At 38.5% G+C, this 15,996-nt stretch overlaps 1 protein-coding gene across 3 annotated transcripts in view; it reads left to right on the forward strand.

Annotated features, from left to right (window-relative positions):
* The first annotated feature begins 305 nt into the window (after positions 1 to 305).
* OSBPL9 (oxysterol binding protein like 9) overlaps positions 306 to 15,996 on the forward strand; it is a 63,003-nt gene continuing 47,312 nt past the window's right edge. The window contains exons 1-3 of one of the 3 annotated variants that reach the window (XM_057428901.1): positions 306 to 573; positions 9,232 to 9,282; positions 13,073 to 13,151. In XM_057428901.1, the coding sequence (XP_057284884.1) occupies positions 9,244 to 9,282; positions 13,073 to 13,151 (118 nt within the window). In that variant the 5' untranslated portion in view covers positions 306 to 573; positions 9,232 to 9,243. Of the gene's footprint in view, positions 574 to 777; positions 986 to 9,231; positions 9,283 to 13,072; positions 13,152 to 15,996 lie in introns of those variants that run through there. The other 2 variants (XM_057428900.1, XM_057428902.1) reach the window with 2 other exon arrangements.

The raw sequence follows: 15,996 nt of genomic DNA on the forward strand, positions 1-15,996 counted from the left end.
GTTGGCGGCGGCGCGGGGGCAGGGGGCGCGCCTCCGGGGCGGGGTCGTTGGGCGGGAGCCGCCGTTGGCCCCCTCACAGCCCCCGGGCGAGGGCGGCCCCCCTGCCCCGGGGGAGCGGGTCGGGCTCGGCGGTGGCTCCGGGCTCCCGGGTGTCGTTGTCTCAGTGCCGTCCTCTCTGTGCAGCGGGAAGTTGCTGTCGCCCTGCTGTGTTCGCGCCGCCCAGGCGGCGGGCCTGAGGGGGTGCTGCTTTCCCGCGCCGCTCGCCTCAGGAGCTGCGCTGGGCTCGGTCGCTCCCGGACCCGGTGCGCTGCCGACACGCGGGTCGCTTCCCGGTTCGGGACTGACTTTGCTGTTTCCGTTGAAGACTTCCTACTTTCAAGCACTAACTTTTAAAGTACAGTGTAGTAACAGTCGTGTTCTTGGCTTCTTTTTTATTGTAACCTCTGACAGGTCCCGACTCACTGCTTCAGCTTCTAACACAAAAATGTGAATTAAATCGCAAATATTCTAACGGTATGAATCAATTTTTGCAAGGGTATGCCCTAAAATGGGAAGGATAACTGGCTGAACCACGTGCATAGACGAGTTTTCATAGCATGGAGGAATTCCTATTAGTCTGTCAGTCTGGCTAAAACAAATACACGTTTAACCTGTAGTAAGTTGCATTAGATTTACAGCAAGTAACTTGGAGCATCATGCTGTCTGTAAAGCTTTATTCATACAGGAGGATTGCATATAAAACGCTTTACGCTTTTGCCCCCTAGATCTGGATTTACAGCCCTGCTAGGTGAGAGCTTATCTTTCCAGACCTAGGAGTTTATAAGGCAAAACAGTTACAGACTCTCAAACAATTTTGGCTCATGCAGGTTGGAAATCCCTCACCTGGAATCTGGATGGAGAAATGAAAGTGCTGTTTAATGGCTGTTCAAATGCCAGCTGCTTGACTGGGATGAATTAGTGAGTGTAGTCTAAGTAGAGGTCCAAGGTGCAAAGGCACTTTATACTTAAGCTTGGAAATAGAAGCATTTACTGATGACTAGTGTGTATAATAATAATAATTCTGGTTATTGCACTGACGTTTGATAGTTTTCACTTGTTTAATAGAAAACTTTTTTGTATTTCATTATTTCTTATGATTAGGTATCTCTACATATGCATTACACTTTCAATTTGAATAATATGTTATGTTCTCTTTTATAATAATGACTTTTAGTCCACAAATTTAAAAATTCTGGTTTTTAATTACCTGTCCTAAAAATCCAGTTGGGTTCAAGGAACCAAATCATGTTTTCTGCTCATGTGCCTTTACCACTAAGAAATGCGTGCAGTAACATTTACTTTAGAATGTTTTCCATACCCATGTGCTATCTTTTCTGCACGTATGTCTGTAGAGTACTTGTTATGCCATTTTCTAGACATCTGAATTCGTTCTTGTACCTAAGGGTGTGTATTGTGTTGAAAGACTGGCTGCCAAAAGAGCTGATCCCTCAGCATGCACGCTGCTCCATGTGTGCTGCATGATTACTCATAGGGCTCCAGGGTCAGAGCAAGGGGTTGAAAGACAATTCAGATCAAGTCCCAGTTGACTGCATACCTCACAAGTACTAATATTAGTATTGAAAAGGTGGTGGGATTCTGCTTCTTTCAGTTCTACTTTTAGTTTTAGAGTAATAACTCCTGACTGGTGGTTTATAAGGCTGCTTATTGTTTATAAGCATCATTAATTTGGAGTGTTAGCAGATTTGCCTATGTATTTATGAGGAGAAATGGCCTGTTGTGATTCAGTATATGCAGACTTGTATTTTGAATTAAAGGCTTATCTGTGTGATCAGGTATGAAGGGTCGCATATTCCATTCCCCCTGAGTCAGTTTCAGTCTGAAGCCATATAATTGCCTTGCTACAAGCATAACTGAATAATTTTTGAGCCTGAAACTGGCCCTTCCCTATGAGCATAATGCATGGGTGGGGTAGGTTGAGATTGTTTCAGCCTGGCTGTATAGCCTTGCAATCTGGAAACAGTTTTGCTGATGGGAGAGATTGCCAATAGCTGATCACCTTTTACTTACTCATCTCTTCTCAAGGCTCCTTGGCCCATTCCAGTCCAGAAGACTGCTTGAAGAAAACACTTGATCCAGTAGATTCAATGGGCAATTAACCTTTGGCAGAGGAGCAGTGGAAAAGTGCAGGGTAATAACTTCTGGTGCAGCTGAACTTTCTGTCAGAGCCAGATCTAGCTGTATAGTCTCTTCATAGGTCTGTCCTTGTACAGTTGTATTTAGGTTCCTTTGGTGGTAACTTAAAATAGGCTGCAGAAAAGTACCCCTAATGTAGGATAAGAATTCAAACAGAATTAGTGTGTAATAGTATTGCACTTGGAGGGGGGAGAAACCCCAGAGCATTTAAATTGGCATGCTTTGACTTTTGATAAAATGAGTAGATATTAACCTAAATACATTTTTGGATGCATACATCAAAAGCAAATTAGTTCGATTAAGTTTGCATTTCTGACCTAATTAGAATTTTCAAGGCAAAAGATTTTACACCAAGTGTGGGTCAGAAAAAAAAAAAGAAGCTGATTTAATGTTCGCACTTATTTCAGTTTTCATTTGTGTTTTCCTTCCTCTCTACTTTGTTGTATTGCAGTGAACACTGGTAGCACTACTTGCAAGTAGGAATGCAGATGTTTCTCACATGCTTTTCCAAGGTGTTTTGCAAAGGTTTTTTACACTACCAGATTGTTCACTTTTTTCCCACTTTTGTAGTTTGTGGGGCTTTTTTTCTCTTTAAGAATAGAAAGAAATTAGCTTATAATTACATTTGTTTAAATTTATGTATTGTTATCGATTTATGAAATTGAAATTTAAATGTATGAATTATTTTTATGGTAAGCGGCTGGTACCATTTTGGATCAGTGTGACCAATGTTTTGACAAATTACTTCTTTTTTTGCCTCTCAGTATTCTTTGATTTTTGAATCCTCTTGAAGGTATAACAAATGTAAATTTGCTGAAGCGTTGTGGGTTTTTCAGTGTGTAGTTGGCTGCACAGACAATATTTAGCAGAAGAGTCTGGAAGTGGCTCATTTCTGCCTTCTTCTGGCACAGGAGCTGTAAAGTTGTTCCATGAGCTGGACTCCAGCTGAAAATAACTCTGCTAATTTATTTTTTCAGCTGAATTTGTTCTGTTGTTTGTGTTCCGCATGTCAGTGTAAAAATGTGTGCTGGCATTGTACTGGAAGATAGCATGGAGACAAAGAAATGGCTAGGGAGGAAGAGGGAGTTGAATGCAATTTGCTTTTTGTTTGTGTTTTCTGGCAGATGTGCTGTCTTAAATACACATCAGCTATAGCCGTGATTACCTTTGGGAATCCTGCAGAAATAATCCAGAGAGCCCCTCAAGGTTGAAAATCTGATTTAAATTCTTGTTTTAAGTGTGCTCTTTAAATAAATACTTTAATTGTATAATAAATAGCAAGCAGAACTAGCACAGCCGTGCAAACAATGCTAAAACCAGGGCCAGTAGATAGAAAGGTCAGTTCCTTAAATATTTTAAAACTCTCTGTGATATTTGGTGATATTGAAAGGAGAACTAATCAAAATGTCGTAGACAAACGGCTGCCTTTTATATATGAGGGTTGCAAGAAAAAATAGTTGTGTATGACAACCCCATAGTATCTATTTTTGAAACAAAACTGGATAGCCTCTCACCATCTTAACAGTTCTTGTGCCAGTAAATGCCTGAAGAAGAGATTTAAATGCTTATTATTTTACTAATCATTCCATCAAACTACTAAAAACATAATGCTGGTTGAAAACTTGGAGAAGCAAAATCTGTGTGAAAACAGTCGTTAGGAGGAGGTAGTTGTGGTGGTGTAAAAATATTTGTCTCCTCCTGCTCTTTAAAGGTTACTGCTAGTTAGCAGCTTTAATACTGGCTTTGCTGTGTTGAAGAAGTGCTTGTGGATTGTACAGTCCAGAAGTCGAGCAGGGGGACTCCAATTTTGCAGAAGTTTCATGAATCTTTGCTGGTGAACTCAAAACAAATCTTGTTGACTTGGTCTTAAATGATGCCTCTGAAGCTGGAGTCATGGCTCAGTGCCCCTATAGTAGAGACTTTCAATTGAATGCATTTTGCTGCTTTTTCCAAATACAGTTTCTCAATCAACAGCTGTGTGCAAAAATCCCAAGAAAACAGGAAAAAAAACATCTGCTTTGCATAAACATTCCCTCTGAGGTCCCTGCTTTCCATTCTCAGCCAAGGCGGCACTTTTTCCTGTCATAACGATCTGTCACATGCACTGCAAATAGCTCAGTCAGTCAAAGAAAAAACAGAAAAAACTATAGGCAGACTACGTATAATAATAAAAAGAATTCTGAATTTATGGACACAGGATAAAAAATAACACTAAATTGAATTTTGTTCATAGTTTTAACTTTGTATCACAGGTTTGGATGAACTGAATAAATTGCTATAGGATTATTTAAATAGTGGACTCCTTTTCCATTGTTAGGCTATGGATCTGGTTTTCAGGTCTCCACATACTTGCTCATCACTTTGCAGTGCATGTCAGTTGATATTGCTCATCAATATGAACATGATGTGCCTGTTCATATTTGTTCAAAAATATCTGATGGGTTGATCTTGTCCCAGCACTCTGAACTGCATGTCCTCTGGCCTCTCAAAGCTAGCCATGTTGTCTGCTCTATTGATCTGGTGAAACATAGTTGGGTGCTCATGTAGGATCTGGATCAAGATAGGTGCAGATTGCCAAATCAGACCAGTACAGGTATGTGCTAACTGGATCCAAAGAAAACCAGTTCAGTACTAAATTTGTTTGCTTACCCATAAAATCTCATCTATTGCATTTTTTGATATTTTCTTTATTAGGTGTGCAAAATAAAACCAGTAGCAGTGTAGAGGATCAATTTTTGTTGTTGTTGTTAGATTACAATTTAGTTTAAGGTTTCTAGCTATTTAGAAGTCTTCCCTCAACGCGGGTTGGGAATGGAGCAGTTTAAGTTGAGTCTAATGAGCTAATTAATTGTCAGATGAGAGAGACAATTTAATGAATAAGCTTTGTTTAAAATAGCCTAGAATTATACAGTATGAACTTTCAATAGCAATTAACGTGTTTAGAAATTTGAAAAGATCAACATGATGATGAGGTACCCAGTCCCATTGCAGATTAAAGCTGTTTAGTCTGTACCCATGCTTCTTGGTGAAAAGGCTGATTGATTGTGCTGTTTCTTTTACACCTGGATACATTTAAGGCCTCTTATGTATTTATTTCTTGTAGGATCCTATAAGCAGTGTAATGCTTTTCTATGTCAGGAACCAGAAATTGTTGCCTTACCTTTTTCAGACATACATGGCATCTGTTGGGGTTAAATGAGCCCCAGTGGCGTCCTCAGTTCCTGCTGCAGTGTCTCGGTTCCTGCTTTACGATTGCATCCACAAAAGTCAAAGCTTTAGCTACAGAAACAACATGGCTGTTAGATGCTTTCCCTGTGCTCAAGCAGGTCCTTGTCTGGGACTGGGCCTTGTATTGGGAGCTAAGGGAATGGTGGGCTGGGAACAGCATGTCGTTTTGAAATTGTTGGGGTTTATTTCTGCTTGAAAAAGGAAGGTTGCCTTAGCATTTGATGAGAGGAATAACTACTGTGGGAAGTGGTCCAAATTAAAGCTTCTCTGGTAAATATAGTTAAACTGCAAAAATCAGTGTTTATATAAACAGAGCTTGTTCCAGGTTCTTTATCCCTAATGGGAAAAAAATGTCGTAAGTGGTTTTGCTCATCTGTATGCTTATGTTAGAGACTTTCTTGACAACACCATGTGAGTCAAAAATGTACCTCTTCAAGTTCTGTGCACTTCTGCACAAGCAGAACTTGTGTCTGAGAAGTTTTGGAGACAGCCAGCAGCTGGGGTTTAGACTGAAATCTTAAAATTCCCATGGAACAGCTAATTTCAAATGAAATTGTAGTAGTTCTGTGGATAAAAATAACAAGCCCTAAAAGCCCTATAGGGCTGAGGCCTTTTGGGAGGTTAGGATGCTAATTGTTTTGTTTTCAGCAGACCCAGGCATTATATTCATTGCTCAAAGAAGTTGTAGGTTGCCTGAATTATATCAGTTCTGTATTTGATCAGCTTCACCTTGTGGATGTAAAAAAGAAATCAATAAAGGCCCTATTTTGGGGGGAGATACCTACATTCCACAGGCAGTAATACTGTATAGCTTTGCTCATTTTTACAGACTTTTATCTGAGTTTCAGCTAAAATTTCTCTCTTGTTGATGTCTGCTTGTAACCTATTCAAGCCCATTATCATCAAAATCAGTACACTGCGTGCTGAAAGTTTATTGAAAATGTCATTTTGTCTGGTTATAAAACTGATGACTGGAAAAAGATAGCTGCATATTAAAACTTTACATACAGAAAGAAAGTAGAATGTGACTTATTTTATTAGCCGCTCAGAGATATCTTTGTGCTGTATGAGATTTTCTTTAGTGAAATGGAATCATTCCTCTAAATAGTTATGGGATGGCTTGTCTAATGCATGCCCGTGTCTAATTTCAACCCAAGGGTATAATGTAATGCTGTAATGGAAAGTTGAAGTTGTCTGAATTGTGTTTTTTATAAAATCTTACTTTTGGAGGTAGGGACAAATATAAAATGTCAGCTGAGTTCCGTTTCAAGTACTCTCCTGCAGCAGTCAGTAAAAGATTTGCTGAGAGAATACAGCACTATGTGTGGTGGTAGCTGCATGCTTTAGCGCACAGGAGTTCAGGTACTGATTTGTTCCACTTAGGTGGAATGAATTAGATTTACCATATTGCTGTAATTGGTATTATTAACCAATTAAAGCTCTGTCTGAAGATGGCAAAATTGTAAGTATATAGGATCACACTCTGAACCTGTGATTTATCTTGTGAACATTATGTTTAAACTTAATTTTCATTCCATTAAAATGTGGTTTATAAAAAAGAAAAGCTTTTACCTTATCTTTTGCAGTTGAGCTGGTAGTCAGTCTGCGCAGCGGAAAGCAGGGCTGTTGGGATTATACCCTCCCTTGCACTAGGGCTAGCTCTCATCTTCCCTGCATTTAGGAGGTTGGGGTGTCTGAAGCAAACCAAAATGAATGTCTCTTTTGCTGCCTCTGCTTTTTGTCTGGTTTGGTTCCATGCCTGTGCTCAGTACAGCAAGCTGGGAGTGCTTTCCCTGGCATACTGGGGGACCTGGGCTGTGCCATCAGGACAGCCAGACCCCTGGTAGGTTTCTTTCAGCTGCTGCAGAGCTGCATCCTCAGTCCAGTTATTTTCTTTCCTGCTAAGATTGTGCCTGTCTTTCTTCTTGAAACCACCAGAGGGAGTAATAGGCTCTCAGTAGTGCCCTCCCATTTTAGGAGAACTCTCAAGGCATCGAATATAGGAAATAAAGGTGTATCTTTTATTTTTTGTACCTCTAGTATAGTATATATATATAGTGTACCTCTAGTGAGGTGTGTCCCAAGGATATACAGTTTCTGATAGAAAATTATTTGAGTAACTTTGTTTCTAGATCCTCTTGGAATCCGGGATGTAGAAGCTTTCATTTAGGAATTCTACAAAGTTGTATATCCATAGAATACATTATGGATGCAGTGCTGGTCTGCACTTCTATTTCATTTTGACCAGCTATCCTATACTGATCTGAAAACAAGTAGATTAATACTGTTGGTTTCTAACATTCAGAAGACAACTTTTGACAAATTAGAGACTGAATGAGAGAGCAGCAGAAACATTATTTGAAGTGCTGACTGCTATATTTTTAAATTATCTATAGTGAGTATGACTTGCTGTGACTGCTTCATTCTTTCCTTGTAGCTGTATCTCAAATATGTAGCAGATGAAGAATAATTTGTTGCTGTTAAGACTGATACTTCTCATTCCTGTCTTTTTTTTTTCATTGTTACCAGTAAGATTTCGTTGTCTAATGGCTTGGGTGAAAATAGGGCTGGTCATAATCACATCAATATATTGTCTAGATGGAATTATTAAGATACTGTTGGAAAGAGGTGGGTATTTCAGAAGATAACAGCAAGACAATCTGTTCATGAGACACCAGTAATAGCTGTGTTTTGGTGACGTGAAAGAGTATAGTTTGGATAGTTGAATGGTAAGAAAGAATGGGTTGTATTAGATAAGACTACCTTTGCAGATAAGGCTACAGTTGCATGGAATTTATCATTTATAAAACAGATGCATCTGTCAGAAAACTGAGTAGTTAGGATGACCAAAATGTTTTCCTTTTTTCTTTATCTTAACAAGTTTGTGTGTGTGTGCTGCTTGGGCTTGCCACTATTGCCCAGCAACACGTATGACATTAGCAGAAAGTTACTGATAAATCTACCTGAGTCAGTGCTGGGAATAGCTGAAAGTTCGAGGTACCACAGTTTCAAGCTAGAAGTGAGTTGGCTGTTTAGAATTGCCTGTTGGGGGCGGGGAGGAGGGTTGGGTGTTTGAGGGTTTTTTTCCCCTTGAGTTCCCTTGTCAGTACTTCAAACAGATACTAAAGAAGAGATTCAGTTATTTAGCAGCAAGGTAGGCTAGTCTGCAGGTTTGAGCACAGGTCATGGACATAGGAATCCTGTTTTCTGTATGGACTCTTACTGTTTGAATGGCTATAAACATAGCTTTGTTACCTGTTGTAATGAAAGGAAGCAGTACTATCCAGGAAGCAGACATAGAAACTTACCTAAACATTTCGTTTGTGTACGTATGAAAAGGATGTGAATCTGGGAAACTGGTAGACGTACGATTTCGTTAGTACAATTCTGCCTGCACAGCTGGGTTTTGTTATGCAGACCCTTTTCTGGGAGTAGGAGAGAAAGGAGGAAGATTTAAATCAGAATACTGTCAAGTTTTAGTATTTCCTAATTCCTTTCTTCTTCACTTCTTTTGATGTTCTATAGAGGTGTGGACTGTTATCCTCTAAACATTCCTTCAAGGTATCTACAAAACTCCTTGAAGTGGGATTGTATTCTTATTCTTTGAAGGATTACTTTTTCATACTGTGGTAGTGTACTTCCTTTTGTGTGAGAACTAACCTATTTTGTAACAGAAGTTGCATCTCATTTAATCAGTCAATAAAACATTATACAAAAATGCTTTTCTCAGTTGTTCTGAATAACTAGCTTTCTCCTTGCTTATTCTTACTGTATTTGTTAATCCAGTGATCTGTTTGTTTTCTGTTTCAGTCAAAAGACAAAATGATGAGAGGATCACGCCGGGGGTGTGTTAGACTCAGGGTAAGTGTTGTTCTGTTCACTACTTAATGACTTACTGTGCGTAATATGGCTTAATGGAGAGAACTGCAAGGAGACTTTTGAGGTTTGGGCTCTTTTTCTGATGCAGCAAAATACTGAAATAGTGAAAGTATTTAAAGAAAGAAAACATTAGAGGTCAAGTGACCTGCTGGGCTAATTATAATCTGTAATTTTAGATATTTTATAACAATATTATCCTATACATTTTATACATGGTATAAAAAAGCATTTTATGACAGTAAAATGGGTTGGTAGTGGCATGCTATGAAAAGCTGCTTTGCAGTTCTCATTTCTTTGAGTGTGGAGATACATATATACATATGTTTTGTATCTACAAAAATCATTGCAAAACTGGTTCCTTCTGTCCTGATTTGCCTTTATTCTCTTACTGTGTTCTCCCTCCTGCCAGTAGGACACTCTTTAGGCCTGTTACTTGATTGTGCTTGAGCTTAGTGAAACAAAGGAGGACTGGAAAGGGTAGGAAGAGTGCAGCAGGCAACATTTTGAACCTTAGGGGAGTACAAATTTGGGAAACAGAGGTAAAGATGCAGAGTGGAAAAGCTGAGTGTTACCTGTTTGAGGCACTCTGTCTTGGGATATTTAACCTTGAGTGGTGCTGTTGTAGCTTGAAATGACAGTGAAGTGAGGTAGGAATGCTGTGATGTCTTTGCACATGCCCAGTTTCAACCTTGTGGTTGTGCACATACCAAAACTATTTCTTGCACAAGTCCTTTTTCTGTATTTTTTCTCATTCATAGACTCTCTGGTTACAGCATGCATCAGTCTTGTGAAAAGGTGATGTAAATAGGGGAAGGATTCAGGAGGATAATGGGTATGAATTGGAGCATCTTGAGTCTTGAAGTAAGAGAAGTATAGGGAAGGGGATTTGCGATCTGACACATAAGGTGATAAGTGTTACAGGAGAACTCTGCTTCTTCTAGTTATTCCTTCCATCTGTTGTTACTCCATTCTAGTCTTTCTGTGGGCCTAATAAGGGAGTACCTATAGCCTTTTGAGACTCAGACAGAGAATCTCCATTATTTTGGATTCCAGGTGACCTTTTTGCACTTTCCCTAAGTTAGTGTATTGATGTCTTAATTTAGATTTTCTTTAAAGGTAATGTAAACTCAAACTGCTGTCTAAAACATGACATTCCCAGTGATTCATGAGGATGTTTTTTGCACTGTGCAGAAAAATTTGGTCTGAAAAATCATGCCTGCTTTAACAGTATTGTGAGTCTGTCTGTGTGGGGGTTGGCCTCAGCCTGTCAGTTTAGGAAATACTAAAAGTGAACAATCTGTTCAGTATTGCATGATCCATCTTTATATGTATTTTACATAAAACAATCCCTTTTTCTTCCTACATCTACTATTTTCCCACCCCAAATTACTCTTTGGAGTTTTCTGAAGGTTTGCTGACTCCCCCCATCCCTTCTCTGAATGCGTGTGTGGCTCTTTTGTGAAAGTAGAAGGAATCTTTCTTCTGCTTTTGTAAAGTAGCTCTTCTGGCAAATGACAGTGATACTAATAGCTGAACAGATGGGCCTCTGCAGTCTGAAATTCTATCAGAGAGGTTTTCCGTTTAGAGTAATTGTTGATTTTTAACTGTAGGTGTGAACATAAACAAACATGTAATTTGGGCAGTTTGACTAAAATACTTCCTTATTTTTCTTGACTGTTTTTTTAAAAGCTTGTTCCTCACCTTTTTGCTCTTGATACATGTTTCATAGGCCTGAAGTTTCATCTTCAAATTCTTTTGTTGACTGGTATGGTGTATGTAGAAAGGTGTGCTCATGGAGGGATCTGTCATCTGTACTATGCTTAAGTTTTCTGGAAAACACAAACTTTCACGCTCTAGATTTACTTGTTCGTATTTATTATCTGCATGACAACAGAAGCATCTTCTATGCTCACACTCAGACCCTTTGCCGCAGAGCTGCAAGTAGAGCTTGTGCACTTTACACAGCTTTGTGCTGAGATCACAGCCGGTGGTGTGCTCTTCCTGCTCCTCAGTTTCCTCCCACCACTCAGGATGGAGGCAGGACTAATCTGAACTTTTTAGCCTTAATGTTAGTTTTATCTGTGTTCTCTGGGGAGAATATCTTGGTCATGTTCTTGGAGTCTGACTTAGAGATTTTTGATATAGCTGGTGAGGAGAATGATATTGTAGAGCTTGCAGTGATCTTCTGATTTATTGTGCAGCAAAACATGTACTGAAAATGCCAGGCATTTTTATCTATTGGCATATTTTAACGTATCATTCTGGCAAAATGAATCTGGCGCATCATGTCATGTCACTGGGACACTGCACCAGTACCACACAGTCTCCATATGTAATGGCTAGTCATCTGGTTGTTGGCACTAAATATCCTGGCACTAAAAGTTTTTGGAATTATACTGGCTTCTTTACATGTTTAGGTGCTTTTTTTATAGTGATCACAGAGCTGTCCTTTAACAGCCTATGTGGAAGATACTCGTTTGGAGAAGTGGTACATTTTTGGCAGCAAAGGGAAGAAAAAACAGTTTGAAGGTATCCTTTTCTTCTATACAGCCTGAAATTACATATGGTTGGTGCTGTTCTTAAGTAGGACCTGTTCCTTCCACTCCAACTTGTGGTGTCTGTGATAGTCCCAGCCATACATGAGCTGGTATCCTTGGCCAGAAACCTCATACAGGGGCTATGAAGAACATGTATGAATAAGTTTGATTCAGATCTCTCCAAGTCTGCACCAGAGGAATCTTATGTTTTGGCCAGCCTGATATACACCTGACCCCCTACTCTGCAGCTGCTGTCTGATACTTGTCTGAATGAAATTAAGCACTTGTTGGAACTGACTCTCAGGCACTCCTACTACTGTTACATGCTGTTTACTCTGACAGTGAGGGCAGAATTTAGCCTTTAAGTATGTGCACTTTCTAGTGGTGTCTGTCTGTTTTGTGGGAGAGAGAGGGATAAAACAGATCCTGATGCTATCTCTCCTGGGGAAGGAGAAGAGAAACTGAGTAAATCCATTGGTGATTTTTAAACTGTTATCATGGAGTTGGCAGAGGCCTGAAATAGCTTTTTTCAGTGTCATCTTCTCCTGGGTGAAACTGTGTTATTTATCAAGTTCTTGGGGGCAGGAATGAAGATGTGGATACAGTTGCAAATAGTTAAGTGCAGATGGACTTTATAATTTATTTGCATTTCCTTCTAATAGTTCATGAGGAATTAGAAGACAAAGCTAACTGCTTTTGATATATCCTGATGACTTACTGTTAATATTTACTTAGGGACTGAAAATTAGATAATGCAGTGTACCAGTGACATGACACAATGAGCCACATTCATCCTGCTAGAATGATTTATGTTTTTATAGGCTGCTAGATAAAATCAGGTCAAGAGCTGCTTTTTGTAGATTATCTATGAATTAGTGTTTTTATACATGGAAAGTACTTACAAAATATTGTTCCCCACTCTTCTTTAAAATATAAGTTGGAATGTAGTAGAAAACTGTTTACTCTGATGATGCTGCAGTGTAAAGCCACCTCCATTACAGAAACAAAAGATGCATATTATTATCCAGAAAATCACAGTTTTACAAATAATTACTGGGTGGGGTTTTTTCTGCAACTAAAAATTCTATGGCTGAACAGAGAATCTTTTTGCTCTTTACTGTATGCAGTTTGCTTCTAATTTGTCAATGCTTTTTAAATTCCAGTGGTGTAGTGATAGAGTGTATGCTGCTGATGTCACTGCTTGCCTTATCAGGATTTTGTTCTTTGTTTCACAGGGAGCTGTGATTGGTATAGACGATGAGGACGACAGCACCTTCACAATAACTGTTGATCAGAAAACCTTCCATTTTCAGGGTGAGCTGAAAGAAGAGATTGTTTTTCTTGTAATAGATTCCACTTGTATTTGATGGATGATTTTAAATGTTTGGCAACAGAACAGCATGAACGATCACACTGAGAACATTCTGGATTCAGGGGTGCTGCAGGTTAGGCAGGGATTTACATCTGCAGTGGATACATATGTGCTAGAAGGAGACTGTAGCTCTAGCAGGATTTGGAGATTAAAAATGTAAAGAATAAATCACTCAAGGGGAGAAAGTAATGGGCTTCCGATTATGGGTTTCGCTTACAAAACGTTTCTGATCTTCGTTATCAAGATACAATTATGCCTTTCTGTATGAAGAGAATCAAGACTGGTCTGAAGGTTGCAATTTGTATCCAAATAGAACTTAATGCTCAATTAAGAGGAGACTACAGGCAGCATTTGGCTTAACGGTGGAGCTTTGCTTCAAGATTTACCAGCTTGCATTCATTTCATCTACATTTCTGTGTCTTGTCTGCCAGTCACCATTTCTCTGCTATTATCCTTTTATTCACATTTACTAACACCAATGCCATCTGCCACTGCTATGTTTCGTCATTGCATGCTATGGTTCACCGGTAGAAAGGGTAAGGTACTATATAATTATGTACTCCTTAAATTATCTGCAGCAGTAGGACAAAATGCTGTGATGACTAGAGAATGTCTCTTTTCTGAATGCTAAAATCCTAGGGAAGTGTGATGAAAATATTTTTCAAGTAACATTTGTTAGTCTTTTGCTTTTCCTCTAAAATGTAGTGACTAAATCGTTTAATTAATTTGCATAGAGCTAGAAACTGTAAATATCCAAGAGGCATATTTGCATTTAAGCAGTCAATTTATATAAACTGGAGTAATTCTGTAGTCTATATTGTACTGTACATATTTTCAAATCAGTGATTTGGAAATGGGAGTTATCATGAATACTGCTGTGTTTGTGAGAATATTCCTAATGATAAGTATTAATTGTACACCATATTGTCACTGGCATCTGTATTCCTTGTGCTACAGTTCTGCCTAAATGCTGCTGCTGTACTCTGGCTTTTCACTGCATTCAGCATCATAAATGTACCTTCATAATGCTGAGCTCACAGTAATACTTAAATCTACTGTTCTCAAGGATAACTGATAACATAAGCTAATTGCTAATGCAGTAATGGAGTAATGTACTGTGGCAGTCTTTCAGTACTATGAAGCTAAATTCTGCTGAATATTTGAGAACTTACTATAGGTAAATCTAGAAATCTCTCATCATTACTTACTAAGATCTATTTTTCTTAGTACATCTTACTTGCAGTGATTTCTTATATGCTGTATTCTATTTTGGGTAATCAGATGTCTTAAAAGAAGGCTGATAGTATTTGGTACAAGTAATGTTCTGCTCCAAGTAATATTGATAATTTTTGAACACCAGTTTTGTCATATAACATCTTATGTTTTATAAATTCAATGTGTGTGTATTTCTTATCAGGTCAGGATTCATGTATGCTCCTTTAGGGTAGAACTAAGGTCTTTTCTGTATTATGCTTTTTTTGTATTATGCTTTTTTATTAGCATATTATGAAGATAATATCCCTTATATCCAGAAAATTGTAATGATACAAGCACAGTATTAATATATGGGGCTGTAATGTGAAAATGTAAGAAGACAGGTAAGATATTAGTGCTGGGATATTTCAGTACAAAACAGCTCTGTGGAACTGTATCTGTAATTCTTATAGTCACTGTAAATGTATTCTCACTTCATGAAACCATTATGTCATATATATGTAAAATGTTCATTATATTAAATTAATTCAGCATATTACACAGACGTTAATTTATGTGAAATATAGGTCACTATCAGTCATGAACAGTGAATGGGTAATAATGTAAATACTGCAAAATGTATTCTGAGAATACATAGGATATATAGCGCAGATTCTGGGAATAATCAAAACCCCAGACAGTATTCCTAACAATTTTTAAGATTGTTTTTATACATGATGCAGATAGAGCTTTTGTTCTGTGAGACAATCATAGCTATAAATACATTCGCCCTTTATAAAAGAAGTTGTACAAGAGAAGACTGCTGCAGACATGACAACTTTTTAAAAGAGACAATCTCTTCCTTCCTTCTTACTGCCTGTCTTCATTCTCAAAGGCAGACAGGGATCCAAAAATCCTGGAGTCTAGCTGGAAAACAACAGGACTTTAAAAATAACAAGATTTCAAAGATCTGCTGACCTGTGTCTGAGTTAGGGTCTCATCTGCAGTGCAATGGTTTCTCTTCCGGGCTCCAAAAGAAAAATGTTTTCATGTGCTTAGATTTTTAAGTACTGGTTGGTGAAGACTTGAATCTTCTTTGGTCTCAGCGAAATTGTGCTAAAAGGCAGTGGCAGAATTTGAATTTGGGAAAAGAAGAAAAAACTTCATACTGGTTTCATTATTTCTTATTGTTAGTTGCTCAAAATTGCACAGCTGTCTGACACTCTAGAGACGAGTAAGAGATGAAGGGCAAAGAGGTCATTTAAAAGATGTCTGATCAGCTTCTCACAGGGATGTATGTGTGTGTGTACATGTGTAGCTGAAGTTCTGAAGCACTAAATCTCCAGCATCTCCCACCAAGATTTACCTGTCACTGGATCTTGGTAAATTCTGAGTCTTTTTAGTGTGTAGTTTGTATTTTGTTTCTGCCTGTGACAGTCTCCCTCTATTCCGTTTGCAACTGTAATTCCTAGTGGACATCCCTCTATTGAACATTAGTAAAAGTTTAAAAGTTTTTATTACAAAGAAAATGTAGGCTTTGAATGATGACTGCACACATATCAAATGGTACCCATGTACCTAATACCTGGGTAT

The sequence above is a fragment of the Pezoporus wallicus genome, unplaced genomic scaffold, assembly GCF_028554395.1.
Source record: "Pezoporus wallicus isolate ANWC-B61680 ecotype Strahan unplaced genomic scaffold, APGP_CSIRO_Pwel_v1 contig_13405, whole genome shotgun sequence".
Lineage (NCBI taxonomy): Eukaryota > Metazoa > Chordata > Aves > Psittaciformes > Psittacidae > Pezoporus > Pezoporus wallicus.